At 36.7% G+C, this 18,937-nt stretch overlaps 3 protein-coding genes across 6 annotated transcripts; 1 reads left to right on the top strand and 2 right to left on the bottom strand.

The window, feature by feature from the left end:
* Window positions 1-23: 23 nt before the first annotated feature.
* Window positions 24-2,336, bottom strand: LOC147859672 (putative pentatricopeptide repeat-containing protein At3g01580). The gene has a single exon (XM_087324132.1). It carries the CDS (start codon window positions 2,225-2,227, stop codon window positions 35-37), a length of 2,193 nt encoding a protein of 730 aa, XP_087180258.1. The 5' UTR covers window positions 2,228-2,336; the 3' UTR covers window positions 24-34.
* A 2,034-nt stretch (window positions 2,337-4,370) lies between these two features.
* PK3 (serine/threonine protein kinase 3) lies at window positions 4,371-11,810 on the top strand. Its single transcript, XM_087324454.1, has 6 exons — window positions 4,371-4,629; window positions 7,010-7,158; window positions 7,275-7,418; window positions 8,648-8,833; window positions 10,951-11,075; window positions 11,329-11,810. The coding sequence occupies exons 1-6, from the start codon at window positions 4,434-4,436 to the stop codon at window positions 11,549-11,551; spliced, it is 1,023 nt and encodes a 340-aa protein (XP_087180580.1). The 5' UTR covers window positions 4,371-4,433; the 3' UTR covers window positions 11,552-11,810.
* Window positions 11,811-12,838: 1,028 nt separating this feature from the next.
* Window positions 12,839-16,602, bottom strand: LOC147859674 (protein phosphatase inhibitor 2-like). Of its 4 annotated transcripts, none has more exons than XM_087324851.1 (5): window positions 16,501-16,602; window positions 16,063-16,130; window positions 15,266-15,366; window positions 14,636-14,815; window positions 12,839-13,439 (listed from the first exon to the last, which is right to left on the bottom strand). In XM_087324851.1, exons 2-5 carry the CDS (start codon window positions 16,089-16,091, stop codon window positions 13,192-13,194), a joined length of 558 nt encoding a protein of 185 aa, XP_087180977.1. In that variant the 5' UTR covers window positions 16,092-16,130; window positions 16,501-16,602; the 3' UTR covers window positions 12,839-13,191. The 4 variants fall into 4 exon arrangements, with proteins under 4 accessions (XP_087180977.1, XP_087180975.1, XP_087180978.1 ...); XM_087324849.1 differs by having other exon boundaries at window positions 16,063-16,185; XM_087324852.1 differs by having other exon boundaries at window positions 16,063-16,151; window positions 16,501-16,596.
* Window positions 16,603-18,937: the final 2,335 nt, after the last annotated feature.

An 18,937-nucleotide genomic window follows, 5' to 3' on the forward strand; every position in this document is an offset into this window, starting at 1 on the left:
GGAATTTTTGGACTATCTCCCAGGGTAAACAGTATCACTTCCTATTGGAACTCAGTGGAGCTGCAAGATCATATACCTCAGCATCCGAATAGATATTTGACATTAGAATATACACAGTGGCCTCCATAGGTTGGAGTGCTATTGCATGGTCAAAAGCTTGTTTTGCCAACTCAAAGTTTCCATGTGCCCGACAAGCACCTAGCAAAAACAACCAAACATTCAAATTGTTTGGCATCCTCCTAGCTAACATGTATTCTATCCTATGAAAGTCTCCAGCTCGTGCAAAAAGGTCAACCAGAATGCTATTGTGTTGCATATCTGGATCGATTCCATTGTCTCTGCTCATGGATTCGAAGTAAAGGATGCCTTCGATAACATGACCAGTGTGTGTACAAGCTGAAAGAACTGATGTAAATGTTATTTCATCAGGAACAATGCCTTCCAACTTGGAATTTTCAAACATGGACAATGCCCCTGTATAGTTGGCTTGACCAGAATAACCAACAATGCAGGCATTCCATGAAGCAGTATCTGGCTCAGGGAGATAATGGAAACAAATGTGTGCATCTATCATTCTTGCACAATTACCATATGCATAAATTAAAGAAGATACGACAGCAGGAATAGAATCACATTTGACATGAACAATTCCAAAATGAAGTTGTTTACACATTTCACAATTCTCTGTTTCACCACATGAAAGAAGAATGCAGACGAGTGTGACATCATCCTGGATGACCTTTTCGTCTTGCATTTGTTTATACAAATCCAGCGCTTTTGCTCCCTCACCTTTTTCAACATATGCTGTGAGCATTGCATTCCAAGACACTAAATCTCGTACAATTATAGCATTAAACACACACTCCGACTCTGACATTGATCCACACTTAGCATAAGTGCTTATAAGGGTAGTGGCAACATGGATGCTAGTTGAGCATTCCTTCACGTGGGAATCATTGAACATAGCTCTTAAAATATGTAAGCACTTTTCTTTTGTTAATTTTCCTTCATCTTCATCTTCGGCAAGAATGCCACATGCTTGAAAGACAATTATGTATGTTAATTTCCCTGGCTTTACTCTTTCTCCTTGCATTTGGGAGTATAAAAGTAAAGCCTTTTTCACAAGACCATGCTCAACATATGCAGATAGCATCGCGTTCCATGTCACAAGATTTCCTTGGGACAATCTATAGAAGACATTCTCGGAGTCTGCAATGGTTCCACATTTTCCATAAACACTTACAAGGGCTGTCCCAACAAAGACGTCATTGGCATAGCCCTCTTTGTGAGCATCGGCATGTAATGCCTTCACTATCTCAAGAGACGGAAAATATACTTGTGTCTCTGCTGTACCTAGATTTTGTTTCTGTTTTGCTAGGATACCACAAGCCTGAAGGGCAAACACAAATGCATATTCATCTGGACCCAAGCCTTCCTCTTTCATTTGCCTGTATAATTTCAATACTTTTTGTGCTTCCCCTTGTTCAATGTACACAGAAAGCATAGTTGTCCATGAAATGATGTTTCTCTGGTATAAACCAGAGAAAACATTCTCTGCCTCTAAGATAGCTCCACAGTTGCCATACATATTTACAAGTGCATTGCCGACATGCAGAATACACATGAAGCCTTTCTTACAAGCATGAACATGTACTTGTTTACCAAACTCAAGATCTCGAATGCTTCCACAAGCTTTGAGAAGACCAACAAAAGTGTAGCTATCTGGTTCGATACCATCCTTTTGCATAGAACAATAAGCTTCAAAAGCATCTTCAGGGTTACCATACTCTACATAAGCAGATATCATAGCTGACCAAGAGAATACAGAACGGCAAGGCATCATGCGAAAAGCATTGGAAGCTTCATCAACTGCACCACATTTTGCGAGTGTCATGACCATGTAGTCGTGCAAAAACTCATTGAGAGGAATCTGGTGATCTGTGATGTGACGATATAGCTTCTTGGCCTCAGGTAGAGCCTTCCATTTTCCACACGCCTGAAGAAGACATAACAGACGTGCACTGGTCAGTTGAGCACAATAAAGGTCTAAAACGGCCTTTTCAAGTTGGTCTATAGATGCAATTTCAAGATCACAATTCTTCTTATCATGATGGCAATCCATTCTAATACCATTTTCTGAATGATATTGCATTAGACTGGTCAGATGGCAGAAAAGGCCACGTTTCCTTAATCTCTGTAAGGTTAAACAGCTTATCATTCTAAACATAATGATCCCACTGCATCCATGGAGGATGATGAGAAGGAAGCTTTTCCAGAGTTCTTAACTGCGCAGAATCTATTACCAGATATGAATTGTTGAATTTGAAGTGCCTTTGAATCTCTCTTACCGCACAGACGAGGCATAGGGAGAAGAAGGTTTTAGATGGAACAAGACACAAGAAGATACTCTGTTTTCTGAAGAGCTATATATATATATATATTGAATATCATCTTGCACACCTCTGAATGAGTGTTAGTTTGAGTCAAGATGTCTAAGTGTGGGACAGAACTCAGCAAAGAGATAAATTGGAGCACATATTTGTGCATGCCATCAGTTCAGAAATACAGTGAAAACATAGTTATTTCATCAGGTGTTAAGGATTAACATAGTTAGCAAACGGGTAGAACCCATTTTATAGATAATTTATGGTCTTGACTGTTAATACATGTACCTTTGCAATGTTCAGAGGCAAATTTGAACACATGACCTTCACAAAGGAGAGGAGGATACAAGAAAGAAATACAGTGGGATCACAGTTATGATGTTTCAGAAGTTTGAAAAAAAAGAGAGTACATCGTCAAGAAAGCTCAAACGCCCACTTGGATCAGAACTCGGGGCAATTTGCATTTCTTCTACTGATGTTCTAAATCCTTGTCTGCTTAAAAATCTAATTTACATGATTTTTACAGTTGTGATTAAACAGAGCATTACCAATTTCTCTGCCTTCTGTCTTCTTCTTGACTTGTTTATACATGCCTAATTAAGGCACCAAAAATAAACAATTTTTTACCATTTCTCTGGTAATATACAGTGTGTTCAAGGCTATCAAATAAACAAGAGTTCAGAGAAACAAATAGAGAATTGAAAGATAAAGGGAGTGATATACTTACAGTCGGAGACGAAAACAGAAAATAGTTTTCGAGACACAAACACAAGTAATCACACACAGATTTATGTGGAAAAGCCCCTAAATGCTGGGAAAAAAAACCACGGACCAAAAATTTCACTATGAGACAGGTAATACAAAGCATATAAAAAGATACGACCTGTTTAGGTATGGAGGTTCTCTAAGGTTGCTGTCTGAAACCACAGTTTCAGCCGAGGTTTCACTCTCTGTTCTTACTTTCTCTCTTGCTCAGTCACACGTTTAGACAGCTTCTTCACGAATTTTAAAGGACCAATTGGTTGGTCAAGGAACCGACCCGAAGAAAACCTAAGAAGGAATTGGGTTCTTAGGTTTTCGTGGCCACACACGAACAAATTATTAGGATTGGAACTTCGGGATTTGGTCGTGAGGAAGCGATCAAAGGATACCCATCTCTACAATCGGACCTTCTCTTAACTTGGGATTTAGCCCCTTTGACTCGTGATCCGATGAATGACATATCCAAACTTTCAATTTGATTCGGATGGAGATTCTCCTCGTCTCATTCCTTTGTGAAAGAAGTGCCCTCGGCGTAAAGGTTGAGATCAGCTGAAGTAGAGCGAGAGATATAGACTTGGAGGAAGGCCTCGAGTGAGCGAAAGTGTGTAGTGTAATTTAAAAGTACAAGAAAGCCCAATAGTTCAAACTGAAGGAGTAACCTTCATTAGTTCACGAAAAACAAGTGTATCGATGCATGTTCTCTTAAGTGCCCATTGTGTTCACTTCTCCACGGGATAGGTATTATCGAACAAAAGCCAAAGATGGGTTGGATTAAGTGGACACCCACCCACATAATTATTGGTCAGAGAGGCCATCTTTAAGACATTCACCGAAAATGTTCGCAAAGGGCTAGAAAAACTCAAATCACGGGATGGGGACTTCAGAACACCACTTATAATAAGGTCATCACTTGAGGGGTATATGCAACATGATCGAGGGCGAATCTACCAAAATGGATCGAACCTTTCGAGCTTTGATCACTTGCATTGTTATAGGCAGATTTGTTGTTTATTATTAGAGGCTTCTAACATGTTTGTTGTTTATTATTAGATGCATCCCAATCCCAGGGGTAATTTAGCAGAAATAGGAAATATTTATTTCCTTTTTGGGAAGCTAAAGGGTAATGTTGTGAATATGCAAAAACTGGAACCGGGACTCTAAACGTGGTCATGGTCCATGGAAGCACAGATCTCTGTCTTTTCTGCTCTTGGTCCGATGGACAGGATGGCATCGTGAAGACCAAGGTCTTCTTTCTGCCTTCCTTCCTTCCTTCCCCTCCTTCCTCCAATGGGGTGCACATTTTCAGGATTGAATGCTCTGTACGATGTTGTTAATGGTGGATCCACAGACGTATGGATCAATGAAACGAGGTTTCGAATTGTTCGGACTCTCGGAGAAGGAGGCTTTTCTTCTGTTTACCTTGTTAAAGAGCAGCCTGGTGGTCGTCCTGGCAAACAGATCACCAATCTCTCCTTCACCAACGGTAAATCAGTTCTTTATTTCATCATCATCTTCTTCTTCTGCACATTTGAATTCTGTCTGCATCTCACATTCTTTCTTCATGAATCCTCCAGGATTACGAGATCCAACTGTTGTTTGCATTAATTAAAATTGCCAAATCTTTTCGTTTTCGAATTCTCCAGGAATAGTGTATCCTTTCTTGTTTTGAATTCTTCAGGGAAAGTCATATGCTTTTCTTGTTTCAAATACTACAGGGAAAACGATATTATGCTTTTCTTGTTTGAATTCGACATTCTTCTTCACGATTAACAGGATCCTTTTTCTATGGGATTGCCGGATCTTTTATATTGCCAAATTCTTCTCAGGATTAGCACATGCTTTCTGGTTGAATCCTTCCTTCACCGTCTCTTAGTTTATTCCTTCCTTTCTTTTCTTCGTGTTTGAATTCTATAGGAAAATATAATTTGTTTTCCCGCTTGAATTCTACAGATCCTTTCTAGTTGAATTCCAGCTGATAATTTTCATGCTAGGATTAGCAGATCCTTAATTTTTGTAGAATTATTCCACTGGAGAAGCATACGATTTCGTGTTGAATTTTCCTCCAGGACAAGCAGACCTTTTACTTGTTAGAATTATACAGGATTAAGGCTTATAGCATCCTTTCATTATTGAATTATACAGAATTAATGCCTAGAAGATTCTTTCATTGTTGAATAATACGTGATTATGTCTCAGATGATTCTTCTGGTATTGAACTCTCCAAGATAGGAGATCTCACGAATCTGTTTAAACAATACAATTCTTGTTTATATTGCGATTGACTGCATTCATCCCTGTTATCAAGATTGATACATCTCTTTGCTTCAAAGTAGCTTAAATTTGTGTATTTAACTTGCCTTTCTCGTCATTTGTTCATCACATTCATAGCTTGAATGCAGATACCTCTAAACTATTTTACAGTTTAGAATAAGAAACTTCAGAATTTGAGATATTTGGTAGTGTATCTGATTGATCTGATAAAAACAAACTATGAAGGCATCTCCTCATACTAAAGAGTGTAAAAATTGAGTCCGAAGCTTAAATTTGTAATATCTGAAAATATGAAATTAGGTTTTCTTATCTTCTGCTTTATTATTCACAACTAGGTATTTCTGATAAAAAATTAAGGTTTGTATCATTGTTTTCACAGCTCTGGCATCAGGAATTAGGATTTCTAATCCATAGATTCTGACGTGCAATTAGGGTTCTCTGAATGTGTATCAATTCCAGAAATTGTGTTTTTGAATATCCTGAATGTATTTAAAGTTCCAGCCAGTTGGGACTCTCTGTTAGGATTGCAATCAAAACATGCCTTTGGCAAATGAAAAATCCATGTGGAAGGATTCTGAGGCACTTTGATGCATGCAGTGACAATCTAAGGAGAGTGTAGCGTTTGAGAAAGAAACCACCTTATGTGCAGACCAATATTGGGTGCATGGGAATTGGAAATATTATTTGTGAGTGTCATAGAATGCAGTGATTCATTGAACATGAGGTTGTTCAAGATACCTTGGAACTTGTTGTAAAGGCATCCCAATGAGCAGGTAAACGGATTTTGCATCAAATTTGAAAGGTAGCCTTTGATTAAACAATATATTTCCAAGAATACTGAAAATGGTTCTAGGTTAGTTTTGACATATTCGCCTATAGGACAATGCATTTTTGAACATGGACACCTTTTAGTAAAATTCTAGTTTTTATGCAGGTATAAAATTTGATTGGTTTAGATGAAGGCAAAGATTTTGGAATTCTGGTTTTTCATTTGGTGAAAGTACACTATACATCTTGTTTCCATGGGCATCAATGTTTTTTGATTGTGGCTGGCTTTTGAAGGAGGTAAAACATGAAGGATTGCTGCCTATGTATGCTAAGAAAGTCCTGGCAAGAGACATATGTGGCATATGACATGTTCCTATAGCATGAATGGAATGGCAGAGGGTCACATCCTAACCTTTGGGGACATATTTCAATTGTGCAGTCCAAAATATTTGAGCTTTCTAGAGAATATATACATAACAAGTCTTGACTTAGAGAATGCTTATTCCATGATCCTCTGCCATTCTCAACTGACAAGCAGTAGGATTGGTTAAAAATCTCCTGATTACTCAAGCAAACAATCAAACATTTGACAAAAAAATTTGCAAAGGTTTTAAAAGGCTATTTTAATTTTAACATTCAAACAATTGGCAAAAAGCTTTGCGAAAGTTCTAAAAAGTGCAATTGTTTTGAGCTGCAACAGCATTTTCTTCCACAATATTTTTTGGTTTCCTAGATATGTTTGATTTCTTGATATTGTATCCTGTCCAAAGTCAATTAACTTGTTTTGGGAAATGTATATTATCTAACTCAAATTTTGTTTGCAGCTGTAGACGCTGGGCTATTTGCTGTGAAAAAGGTGGTGATTCAAACAGAGGAGCAGTTAGAGTTGGTGAAACAGGAGATACATGTGATGTCGCTGTTCAACCATCCAAACTTATTACCTTTAGTAGACCATGCTATAATATCTGTGAAGGTGAGTATGTTTTAAGCTAAAGCATTTCAATAGTATACTGAAAAGGATAATGTGAGAATCATTTTGGGCATGAAGTTAGGTGATAAATTTTGTCAACAGCTGTTGTTTTGACACAGGGTTCACAAGAAGGAACACTATATCGTGAAGCATATCTGCTGTTTCCAGTTTGTTTGGAGGGCACACTACTTGATGTTTTAACAGTAATGCAAACAAAAAAAGAGTTCTTTCCTTCCATAACTGTACTTCACATCTTTAGGCAGGTTGGTTTCTTGCTTTACTAATTTATTAAGCTATGATAATAGTCATGTGATGCAAAATTGCCAAATTCTTAGGTAGTGGATACACCCATATTGTTTGTAAATAAAAGATGGAATGATGCGTTTATGCTTCGACTATCCTAGCTTGAATCAAGTAGCAAGTAGAACTAAATTTTCTATGCGAAGTATTGACAATCTCTGGATTTTGTGAAGGGTGCCATGTACTTTAGTGATATAGGTTATACTTCAAGATATGACCCAGTCATATAGACAAAACAATGTTTAGAAGCTCGTTGGCATTACATATGCCCGTCGATAATGCGTCAACTACATTTATGACATCGATGACCTCATTGTTTGATAAGCTTTTTTATAGTTTTATCCTGAGATATGTCTAGAACCTTGTTGGCATTACTATGCCCTTTGACTAATGTTCAACTGCATTTATGATATTGTTGAAGTCATTATCAATGCCTTTCTAATTAGTTATAGCTTTATCTTGAGGATAGCCTAATCTATAGTAGACCGAAACAGACCATACAGATTATTTGACTGAAGTAAAATGTCTCAATGAGCTTCACATATTTCTTTGTAATCACTCCAAATGACATAAGCATAGATCTTAAAAAGGTTTATGCCATCCCGAGATGGCCGTTGTCCAAAAGTCTTGATGAGCTTCATAACTTTCCTCATTTATCTGAGTTCTATCGACAAATTTTTGTGAATATCTTGACATTGTCATATTGTTGAAACCAATTAAAGGGGAAAGGTCATGTTTTGAGTGCACAGATCGGCAACCAAGGAGTTTTGAACGTTACTTTAATTCTAAAGACCTAGGATAGTGACTTCGTTATTGGCACAATACTAATGGAGCAAGGTTTTCCTGTTTTGTAAGAAGTTGGAGAGGCATCAGTATAATGGTAAGACCTTGCACCATATATATGAGAGTGTGTATAAGAAGGTTTTCCTGTTTTGCCATTATACACACTCTCATATATATGGTGCAAGGTCTGATGTTCCTTCGTCATAATACTGCAAACCTTCACTTTCTTATTTTCAGTGCAAATTCAATTGAATTAGGATCAGGTTATCGACAAATCTGTGGTTTACATGCTTATTAAATCATGGTTTCTATTTTTATTAACTCAAGGTAGTTAATGACCCTTTGATGCTTGATACTCTATTGCATTTTAATTCATTTGTAAGTTCTTTATTTACTGTGTTGATATCAGATCTGTGCAGGTTTGAAGCATATGCATGCATCAGATCCCCCATATGCTCACAATGATCTGAAGCCAGGAAATGTATTATTTTCAAGCAAGAAAGGTGATTTACCAGTTGCAATAGTAATGGATTTTGGTAGTGCGGCACCTGCGAGAAGATCAATCAGATCACGTTCGGAAGCTCTAGCGCTGCAGGTAAGCTCTTCAGCATATGTTAGTCATGAAAATGCAGATGCTCGTGAATCTCAAGCCCGTGCATGCTTTGTTCTGATGAGTCAGTTGTTTTGTGGCTATGTCATCATGGAGATATGCATCGAGGCATGCAAGTAACCATATGTATTGCAACTTGTTTGATTATTCAATTATTGTAGATTGTGTTCTGATTCATCACTTGAAATTCTTTGGCTCTTGCAACTGGTTCATCATATGATTTTGGGGCTTAAGCCTGTGTTTCTAATCAATGACCCACACTAGTTGTTTCCCACACTTCTATGCTGGATGTAATACGCCATTTCCAACTCATTGTAACCTAAAATTCCTTGTGTTGCATGTACATGACATGCATGATACTACTTTCTCTTAAGAACAATTGATGTCCTGATAGAGGATCCCATTTTGCTAATCTTAGACTTGTTCCTAAATTTAAGCTAGAGTGGCAGAGATGTTGATTGAAGACTAATAGATTCATGAGAGAAATACTACATAGCTGGTTGGATTAGCTTCCCAAACATTTTAACCAATGGGAAGACTATATCAGTCTCACTTGGATCTATAGGGAACTTAAAATTTCTTTTCTTGTCATATAGCACTTTTGATGGTTTTTCGTGTCATTGACTACTTCTAAAATCACAGAGTACTGTGGAGGTTTATGGCATTTCTTATCAGACCGTTTTTTTTTGGACCTGCATATTGAGAGAAAGAAAGATATATTGACTTCTTTTAAGAGGCTAGAATGTCCGAAAAGACCAAACAAGAGATTATATGTTAAAATGTTAGTCTCAGTCTTTGAAAACAACAAACCGAAATAAATGTAACTAAGTGAAAAGTAAAGATGACTAAAGAATCCTGTATCCATATGTGTAAGATTCTCAAGTAAGATTGTAATTTCTGTTTTCGAAGATGACCTTTTTCTATTGATGACGGGTGGTGAGATCGTGGTCCATGAGGCTGGGGCCTGCATGCGTGACAAATTTCTATTCCCCGATAGTAGCTCCTTCGCAATGTGCTGGTCGGGAGCCCATTTGTGTAGCCCGTGATTGACTTGTAGCTTGAGGAATGACGAGGCTAAAGAAAGTTGTGATCGTTCTTTGTCAATGAGTTTGTGTGGTTGTATTATTGTCCTTCAACTTCTCCATCTGTCTCTTGAGTTTTAGCAAGAAAAGCCACAAGCACCAATGGTCCTCATACATCCATTGCCTTGCATATTGGGCCAAAGCCTTGCTTAAAGAGGCACTGGTATTGCCCTCTTATTTCATAAAAAATAGTACAATGACAAACATAGTGTTCTTCAGATTCCACTCCCTGATGACACAATTTGCAACTTCTTTCTTCCAAAGGTATGCATATCACACTGACGTGAAGAGGTCCACCGCTGAGGTATCACACTGCATATCACACAGGATAGATGTATGTCCATATAAAGGTGGGCCTGATGATGAATCCATTGGCCAATGTGTTAAAAAGTGTGCCTCATGGTGGGCCATCGTCCTATCAAGAGATGTTATGGGTTAATCCATGTTCGTGCGTTATCCAATTTGATAATATCAGTTTGGATCACTGTATATTTTTTTTGCTTTGGTCATTGTTAGATGTGGACAATTGAAGCATATATATCGGAACAGGGATAGTGCATTTATGCTTATGCCATGCGACCTGAACCATTGTTGCATTTCAACATATTAACAATGGTTCTCTGTTTTCAGCAAGTTGTTTTGATGACTTAAATGCCAACCTGGTACCTTTAGTTTAGGGAGCTCCCTCTCCCAAAGCCATTTTCTTGTCTAACCAAATTAATATAAGTAAACATAGTTACTAAAAGAATCTAAATATCTAGGAACTTACCTTCGATTCAAGGGTAGATTTCATTTCATCATTTGCCTTCATTAGCATCTCTTTTGCTGCATCTAGACTTAGCATTTAACTTTCTATTTCAGGCATCTGGTTATCTTGCATTTGAGAGTCATGTTTATTTTCATTGCATGTAGTTCCTCCAAACATTTTATCTCTATGTTTTGCATCTCCTTTTCATGCTGGAGAGAGAGAGATAGAGATAGTGAGAGAGAGAGAGAAAGAGATGACTGCTGTGCTTGTAGGAATGGGCCGCTGAACATTGCTCAGCTCCATACAGAGCACCAGAGTTATGGGATTGTCCAAGTCATTGTAATATCGATGAAAAAACAGACATTTGGTCACTTGGCTGCACTTTATATGCCATCATGTAAGACAACCAAACTCTTATTAGAATCAACAACATAGATATATACACGTATACACATATATATGTATGTATGTATGTAGGAAATATTTTTATTATTCATTTGATATCCAGTATTGAAGCTTCTAGGCTGGTTTAAGCAAATGGTTTATGGATGTATTTAAGAGTTGCATGGTGATATAAAGATTTTGGGCGTTGTATATGTTTTAGTATTTTCTTACAAAAGAGAAAAAGAGTTGCAACTTTTTTATAACAGGTATGGTGTCTCTCCTTTTGAGTATGCGCTGGGTGAATCAGGTGGAAGCTTACAGTTGGCAGCAATGAGTGGTCAAATACGATGGCCAAGTGGTCCCAAAAAACCATATCAGGATTCATTGCATCAGTTTGTTACATGGATGCTCAAACCACAGGTAGAGCTTCGGCCTACCATTGATGATGTTATTATCCACATTGACAAGGTTCTTGCTAAGTTCTCCTAATCAGAAATCCGTTGTTATCCACATTTGCAATGCCCTTGCAGTAGGTGTTCTCCTATTCAGAATTGTATTGAGATCGTGGATTGATTGTTTTCTTATGTGTTGTTAGCAACAGAGTTCTTTATATTTTGGCTTCAAAAATAACCTTTTGACTCAATCAGATTTTGGCCAGTGCTCCCCATTCATCAGGAAGCACATACCAATGAAAATAATAACAAATGAATGTGTATCGATGTTCTGTTGTAGAACTCGTTGGTCTTTCTCGTCTTGCGTTGTCTTTTGAGTAAACTGTGCCTCATTCTTCATTCAACCACCAGGAAAACCCAAGTGTCTGAAATAATTGTCATGTGTAAACTGGATAATTATCTGTAATTTTTTTATGCTGCTTACAATTTCATTTTTCATATTTTGTTGAGCTCTCATGTTGATTCAACTTTTTAATTATAAAGAGCAAAACGGGTGGTTAGGTTAGATTTAAACTAAATCTATTTGAATTCTGTTTATAGAGCATTGCCCGTTGAAAGGATGCTCAATAGCTGACGGATATAGTTTTGTATTGGCCAAAAGAATGAACTTGTGGAAAGATTACGAGCTCAATAGAAAATAGGGTTACATGCCTAAACCTCAAAACTTCTGTTTGGTGTTTTCTCTCAATACATTATGTTGCTTATATATTTCTACTGGTACAGAAGCTGTAATTTCATAGTAAGCAGCTATAATATCACCAAGTACCTCTCTGAATGTCTTTCAATTATTTCAAAATAGTTCGTAGTGAATACAGACTCTTTTAACTTAAATGACCATAATTGTACATTAGCCAAAATCTGGCTTCAGAAAATTGTCCATTTTCTTCTACTATGTGGGGGGTTTAGCTAAGAAAAATATATAATTAAAATTCTTATCATATGATATTGTAAAGATCTTACTTAGGAGGGTTATAATATAACAAGGTTGGCATAATTTGGAGTGGTAGTGCAGAGTTAAGAACTTCTTTCTATATAAAAAGCAACTCAAAAGGTTCAATGGAAGAAATCCTATTAATTGAGAGTGAATCATGGGTTTGTCCCTTGTTGGAATGATCTTTTCATGTATACCAAACAAAAAGATTAAATTGCATTTTGATTTGGTTTTGTTGCAAATAATAAACCTACCTAAATCATGTGATTGACCAACACTAAAAGTCTACAACTGAAATTCTTTTACTCAGGGAATGCAGGAATTGGTTCTAGCAGTTTTTCAATATTGCCGAGCTAAGCAAATCATGGCCAATGTACCCAATGTACTCCAAGATAATTTTTAACTGTTTTGTATCCAATATATAATGATTTTAGACCAATGTAATATATTCAAAAAACATGCATTCACTCAAAACCACCTACATTAGCTAGTACCACTACAGATACATAGAAAGCATTCAAGTTCTCTGTCCTATTAACTATTAATCCATATTTTGAAAAATTGTTGACCACACATTTCTACTTTCTATCTTTTTGTGTTGTACTGTCGCAGAAAAGATTCCACTCTCTTCATACAAAGAAATTTTATCCACATACAATAACTGAAAGAATGCCATGTCAGAGTAAATATGTTGGACTATTCCAAAGCATTGATTAACAATGTCATGGACAATTCCCATCCAATGTTTAGTTATGAGGTTTCTTCCCAGGATCAAATTTAGAACACCCAGATGTTGATATTTCATCATGGAGGTGAACTGAATCAATGCCATCGATTATCATGTCTTCTTCTCTATTTATCTGCATCTCATCATCTTCATCAGCATCATTCACCACTAAATCCTCCACCCTCAAAGATTTGATCATTCGATATTCATTATAATGTGCCTTCCTTTGTTCAGCAAATTTTGAACTATGACTATTTTGACCTAATCCTGTAGAATATTATTTAATGTTAACAGCGTGGTTGTAAACAAGGAATTTTGGTACCACACATTCCTTTACATGGATCGATGATAATAACAAAATGGGTATCTTAGGTTTTGTTCTCCAATACTGCATACACAAATTCAATGATGATACTAGAGAGAATTCACAAGCCATTGGTATGGAAATTTATGGATAGCCCTATTATTGATTGTTAAATATACATGCATAAAGTAAAAAAACATGCACAGGATGCATTTTTTAATGTATCCCTCCAAGTCAACTCCTAATTCAAGGTGTTCCAACTGATAAAATAAACATCTGGTTTCAGATTCATAAGTATTTTTTAAAACATAATTGTGCTGCTTGGGATTAGAAATGATGATAACAGAGATTATCTTGTGATCATTTATGTGTTGAATCCCATCACTTCAGTGGCGTTTGGATGCCACATCGTTTAGGCTTTAATCTAGATCCCTTTCTTTGACCAATGGAATTCCATCATCATCGATCACATATTTTATTTCCATTCAGGAGTGGATCGATGAGGTAGAGTACCAATTGAATCGATCTTCATTAACCTATTATCAAATCACGTCATTGAACCCTTAATACACCACTGGAATCTCAAAATTGTACTAACCGGAGGCCAAAACTGTCCACAAATTAGAGATTTCTTAAATGTGAGTAGGCAATCACTCCTCCTGAGATGGACTTCCTACTTAAACGCGTCAAGGGAATCTCAAAACCTTATTGACTGCTGACCAAAAATGTTCACAATTTAGAGACTCCTTAAATGTGAGTAGGAGGTCACTCATCCTGAGGTGGGCCTCCATTTTCTTTGTAATAAAAACCAGAACCCCCCCCCCCCCCCACTCAAAAAAAAAAAGCTCCCATGGTCAAATCTTTTCCCGAAGAACATGGATTTCCGATGCAGTTCACCGAATAGACTTCGGAAAACTCCTAAATTTAGACAGCCAAATTTCCTTATGGTATGACAAAACAAATGGAAACTACGAGAAAGTATTGAAGGTATTATTATGTAGAAATATCCTTTTATAAATAGTTCCATCGATTATGAGAAAGTATCACCAATTCTGAAGGAATCTTGTAATTCTACTAAAGAGTTCTATTAATTAGATCACCCTTTTCCAGATCACTGGGTAAATTTAGTTGACCTAAAAAGAAAGATAGCTCAACTAACCATATTCAAAGTTGAAAGATTCATCACAATCCTCATCTTCATCAGAAGCCCAGCCTTCTTGTCTTCTTGAGGTGCTCGCCTCTCCACTTGACGATGCAACATCACTCAATGCATCCCAAACTGCTTGAGCATGTTCAGCATCATCTAATGCACCTTCTCTTGCAAACGGTGAAATAAATCCTATAATGTGCATGTGTTTTTCATCTTTGTTAGAAATTCCATTTTATAACTTTAAATGAACATTACATGGTATTGATTTTATGATGCTCTTGAATCTCATCCAACAAAGAGTCATTTCATCACATGTTATTGGATGGCAATTACATGATCTAGATTATATGGTGCTTATGTATCTCAGCTTGTAAACAGTGTCGTTCTATTGCTTATATTTTAATTGAAATCACATGAGATTGATTTTATGATGCATGTGTATCCCATCTTGTGAAAAGGGTGCAAATTTAAGGCAGAAGATTCTTTGAATGGAGGCGCTATGAAATTGAAATTTATGGTTATACCATGCATATGAATCTTATTTTATGAAAAATGTGGCATTTTATAGCAAGTGATAATTTCTTTTTCATATTATCAATGAAGGGAAGTAAGAGTTTTGCTTTTGATTGTTTCTCCCACCATCTGGTGCATGATATGGAGTCTTTGGCTCAGTGATCTTCCTTTTAGGTGTTTTGGTTGCCTCCAGAAAATTTAAATTTGCTTCATCCCAAGCTACTCGGCTGGAGACAAAAAAATAAAAAACATAGAAAGAAGAGAGAAAGAGAGATAGTAACATTACCAAGGCTCTCGAAAAACTGTATACTTATTACTAAAAAAAAAAGCAACAAAACTTGAGCAAGTTGGAATCTGATAGAAAGACAAGAAGTAGACGGGAAAGAAAAGAAATAGGTAAAGATTTACTGGACGCTTGTTACATATTTATAGAAAAAAGCAAGCAAGTATCTAGTAAAAAAAAGAACATGGGGATTTATGAAAGTTGGAACTTGACACAAGGACAAGAAGAAGAAAAATGAAGTCATAATTTGTTCAGAAGAAGATTAATGGAGGTTGGGGCCAAATTGTAGAAAAAAGGAGCATAATATCTCCGTGCAAAATGATGAGAAAAAGAAGACATAACATAACTTATTCAGAAGAAATAACAGAAAACTGGCTCCACTTTGTGGAGAAAAATAGGCACAGTTTTCACAACAAATGAAGAAAAATTGTATGGAAAAACATATATAATACGAAACAAGTATGATTTCAATAGAAAGACAAGGGCAACAAGAATAAAAGGAAAACGTTCATATCTTGTTCAAAAGAAGGTTTGATGGAAACTAGCTTCAAAATTCACGAGAAAAATAGACATAATTTCTCTGTACGACGAAATAAAGAAACAAGGAAACAAATTTAAGAAGAAGGACGAAGAAGAATACCTAGACCTTTGCTTTCCGTATCGTTTCATGTCATCCAGAGGCAGAAGTTGTCGAACAGAAAGAAATTGCTGCAGAAGATGAGAAGAAAACTAAACAAATTCAACAAATGATAGCATGAAATTCCTGCATTAGAGTGGGAAAAAAAAATCCAGTGATTATTAAAGGAAATCGTGCAGAGGATGAAAAGAAATACATGCATGCATACGTACGTATGAAGTATATGTATAAAAGACGAGGATTAAGAAGTTCCTGGAGAGAAAAAAAAAGAAAATGGATAATTTCAAAAGTAGGAAATAAATAAAAAAAACGAAAGAGATTCCTCGAGAGAATGAAATATTAAAGAATTCCTGCAGAGAATGAAGATAATCAAATCGACGAAGATTGCAGAGAGAGAGAGAGAGAGAGAGAGAGAGAGAGACAGAGACAGAGACAAAGAACCTGAAAACCGGAACGAATGGAAATCTGGTCTTCGTCGTCGTAGTCGTCTGATTCGTCGTCTGCATCGCAGAGAAAGGATTAAAAAACAAAAGCGAGAGAGAGAGAGAGAGAGAGAGACTCGAGAGGCCAAATGAAGAGAAAAAGGGAAGCATTAAAAAAATTTAAGAAATTAAATAAAAAGGAAGAAGAAGTACATACATATGTATGTATATAAAAGGGAAAATTTTATGGTTTTGCAAGATTGTCGACTTATTGATTTAATATAATTATTTCGTTCGTTATTTAAAATTTGGTAAATTAAACAAAAAAAAAAAACAAAGTCGCAACGATTGAAGTTGGAAAAATAGAATTAGAACTAAAATTTTAAGCAAACCTTTTTAGAGACACATCCGAGATAAACACGTTTACTTTTAATTAATGTCCTTGGAAGACCAATCATGATCTATGTATGAGACGTTGCCTAGCCGATGGCCAAAGATCACCTACCGATGAAGATCCTTGCCCGCCGCCCATTACCCCCCCTCTCTCCCCCTCCTAGTGAGCCTCATCTATTGTGCCATTGTGGTAGTTCTTAACCTCATTCTTGATCTCCGACGTGTGTTTCGTATTAGGGAAAAGTACCAGGATACCCCTGGAAGTTCTGGTAACTTCCAAGGGTATCCGGGTACTTTTCCCTGGTATCCTGGTACTTTTCCCTTCATATTATTGCTGGACGATCCGTGCAATCATTGCATATAAGCAAATGCCAGGACCGATCCGACTCCATACTCGTGATTGGGTCCATCATTTCGTCAATATCAACCTTGAAGCCACGCGTCATTGCAACCTAGTTTATAATGCCCTTGCATGTGCAAAACAAGCGACAAACTTCAAAAGTGGTTGGTCCATCTACATACATGTGTCACTTGTAATGAACCTACTTGTGCGAAAGCTTTTAGTTTATTGAGTGAGTATATGAAACCTCTAGTTTCCTTCCTTGTACCCATTAGTTGTGGGCTTTTACCTTCTCTTTGAGGTTTTCCACATGTAATATATTAATATATGGACAAAACAAAATATATGCAGCTTTGTAAAGCAATGCTTTGACATTATGTAACCTTATAAACACATATTGGAAAGGTTGGGTAGTTCATAGAGTTTATGCAAACCCACACGAGCGTGCAACTTGCTTCTAGAGTTCTTGTAAGTCCACACGAACATTCAAATTGCATGTAAAATCTATGTGGATGATGGGGCATTTGAACAAACGAGCACTTGGGCAAGCAGGTTTTAGACCAAAACACTCAATTGTGAATCATTTGGTTACATTAAGAGTAATTATGTAAGAAAGTTGGCTTCAAGGAAAAACATTCTCATGTTGTTTTATTGACTTTAGAAAAGCTTTTGATACAATACCACATAGTGAGCTTTTAGAATAGGATGGTGGAAATTGGCATGCCATAAGAGTATCAAGTTGTTATTGTATCATTATATGAGCAAGTTAGATGCCAACTAAAAACTGAGAATGGTTTCTTAAAATACATTTTAAGCTTTGTTGTATGCAGTTGAAGTGTAGGGAGGCATTATCCCTCATAATGCATGGAATGAGATTGAGAATAATCAAAATATGTTTTTAGGGAGACAACTTGGAGTTAAATCTACCACTTCCTATGAGGTTATATTGAAGGAGATCCCAATGCTAAAAATAGAGGAAATACTCTCTTGGTTTTTATTTAGAAAATGACAATTTTTTGTTTCAAAGCAAGCAAATTTTTTGTTTTGCCATTTTCATATTAAAGGAAGCAAAATTCTCCAAAAAAGTGTTGGGAAAACTATGTCCCTCTAGAAGGGATGAGCCGAATCGAAGAGCAAGCTCGGTCGAGGCCAAAAATCAATCTCCCAAAACCGAAATCCAGAATCGTTTATACCACCGATTTGGAAGACTATATTTGTAAATAGTCCAAATGTGCCCTTGTGGGCCATACTTGTAAATAGCCAGAAAATTGTTTTAGTATATAAACAACTAGGGCAAACTTTAAGTGAGGTAGTTGTATCATTATTAGTTGTTACAATGTTAGAGAAGGTAGTTGCCTCTGTAACTAGTGAGAGAGAGAAAGAGTGTGTAACTCTGTAGCCATCACTTGACGAAGAAGAGCTCAAGGTCATTGCCTTGGAGCTTCTTGTTGTACTCCTCTCCCCATAGTGATTTGTTTTGGGGTTTGTGGACCCCCGGGGTTTTTTCCCTTTCGGGTTTTCCACGTTAAATATCTGTGTCCTGTTTTTGAGTTTCTTGTTTTTTGCTCTTCCTTGTCTGTGCACTGTCATTGTCGATTCTTTGCACCTGAACAAACGAACGAGTAACCGGTTGTGGTTGGTTCGGATCCTAACAAAGATGAAAAAAATCGCACTAAATATGTTGTCAACTATGCTTTCTACCTAGGCCATATAGTTTGTTCCT

This window comes from Azolla caroliniana, unplaced genomic scaffold, assembly GCF_043228905.1.
Source record: "Azolla caroliniana isolate FFs.n. ecotype wild unplaced genomic scaffold, voAzoCaro1.0.p SCAF_9, whole genome shotgun sequence".
NCBI lineage: Eukaryota > Viridiplantae > Streptophyta > Polypodiopsida > Salviniales > Salviniaceae > Azolla > Azolla caroliniana.

Bases quoted from the DNA above. Each gene is read 5' to 3' on its own strand.
- PK3 (XM_087324454.1), top strand. From the start codon at position 4,434: ATGGGGTGCACATTTTCAGGATTGAATGCTCTGTACGATGTTGTTAAT. The intron at 7,159-7,274 runs GTGAGTATGTTT...GTTTTGACACAG, and splicing joins ATGCTATAATATCTGTGAAG to GGTTCACAAGAAGGAACACT. The intron at 11,076-11,328 runs GTAAGACAACCA...TTTTTATAACAG, and splicing joins TGCACTTTATATGCCATCAT to GTATGGTGTCTCTCCTTTTG.
- LOC147859672 (XM_087324132.1), bottom strand. From the start codon at position 2,227: ATGTTTAGAATGATAAGCTGTTTAACCTTACAGAGATTAAGGAAACGT.
- LOC147859674 (XM_087324851.1), bottom strand. From the start codon at position 16,091: ATGAAACGATACGGAAAGCAAAGGTCTAG. The intron at 14,816-15,265 runs GTGGGAGAAACA...TGCACATTATAG, and splicing joins TCCATATCATGCACCAGATG to GATTTATTTCACCGTTTGCA. The intron at 13,440-14,635 runs GTTAGTTGAGCT...AATATTCTACAG, and splicing joins ATCTTTCAACTTTGAATATG to GATTAGGTCAAAATAGTCAT.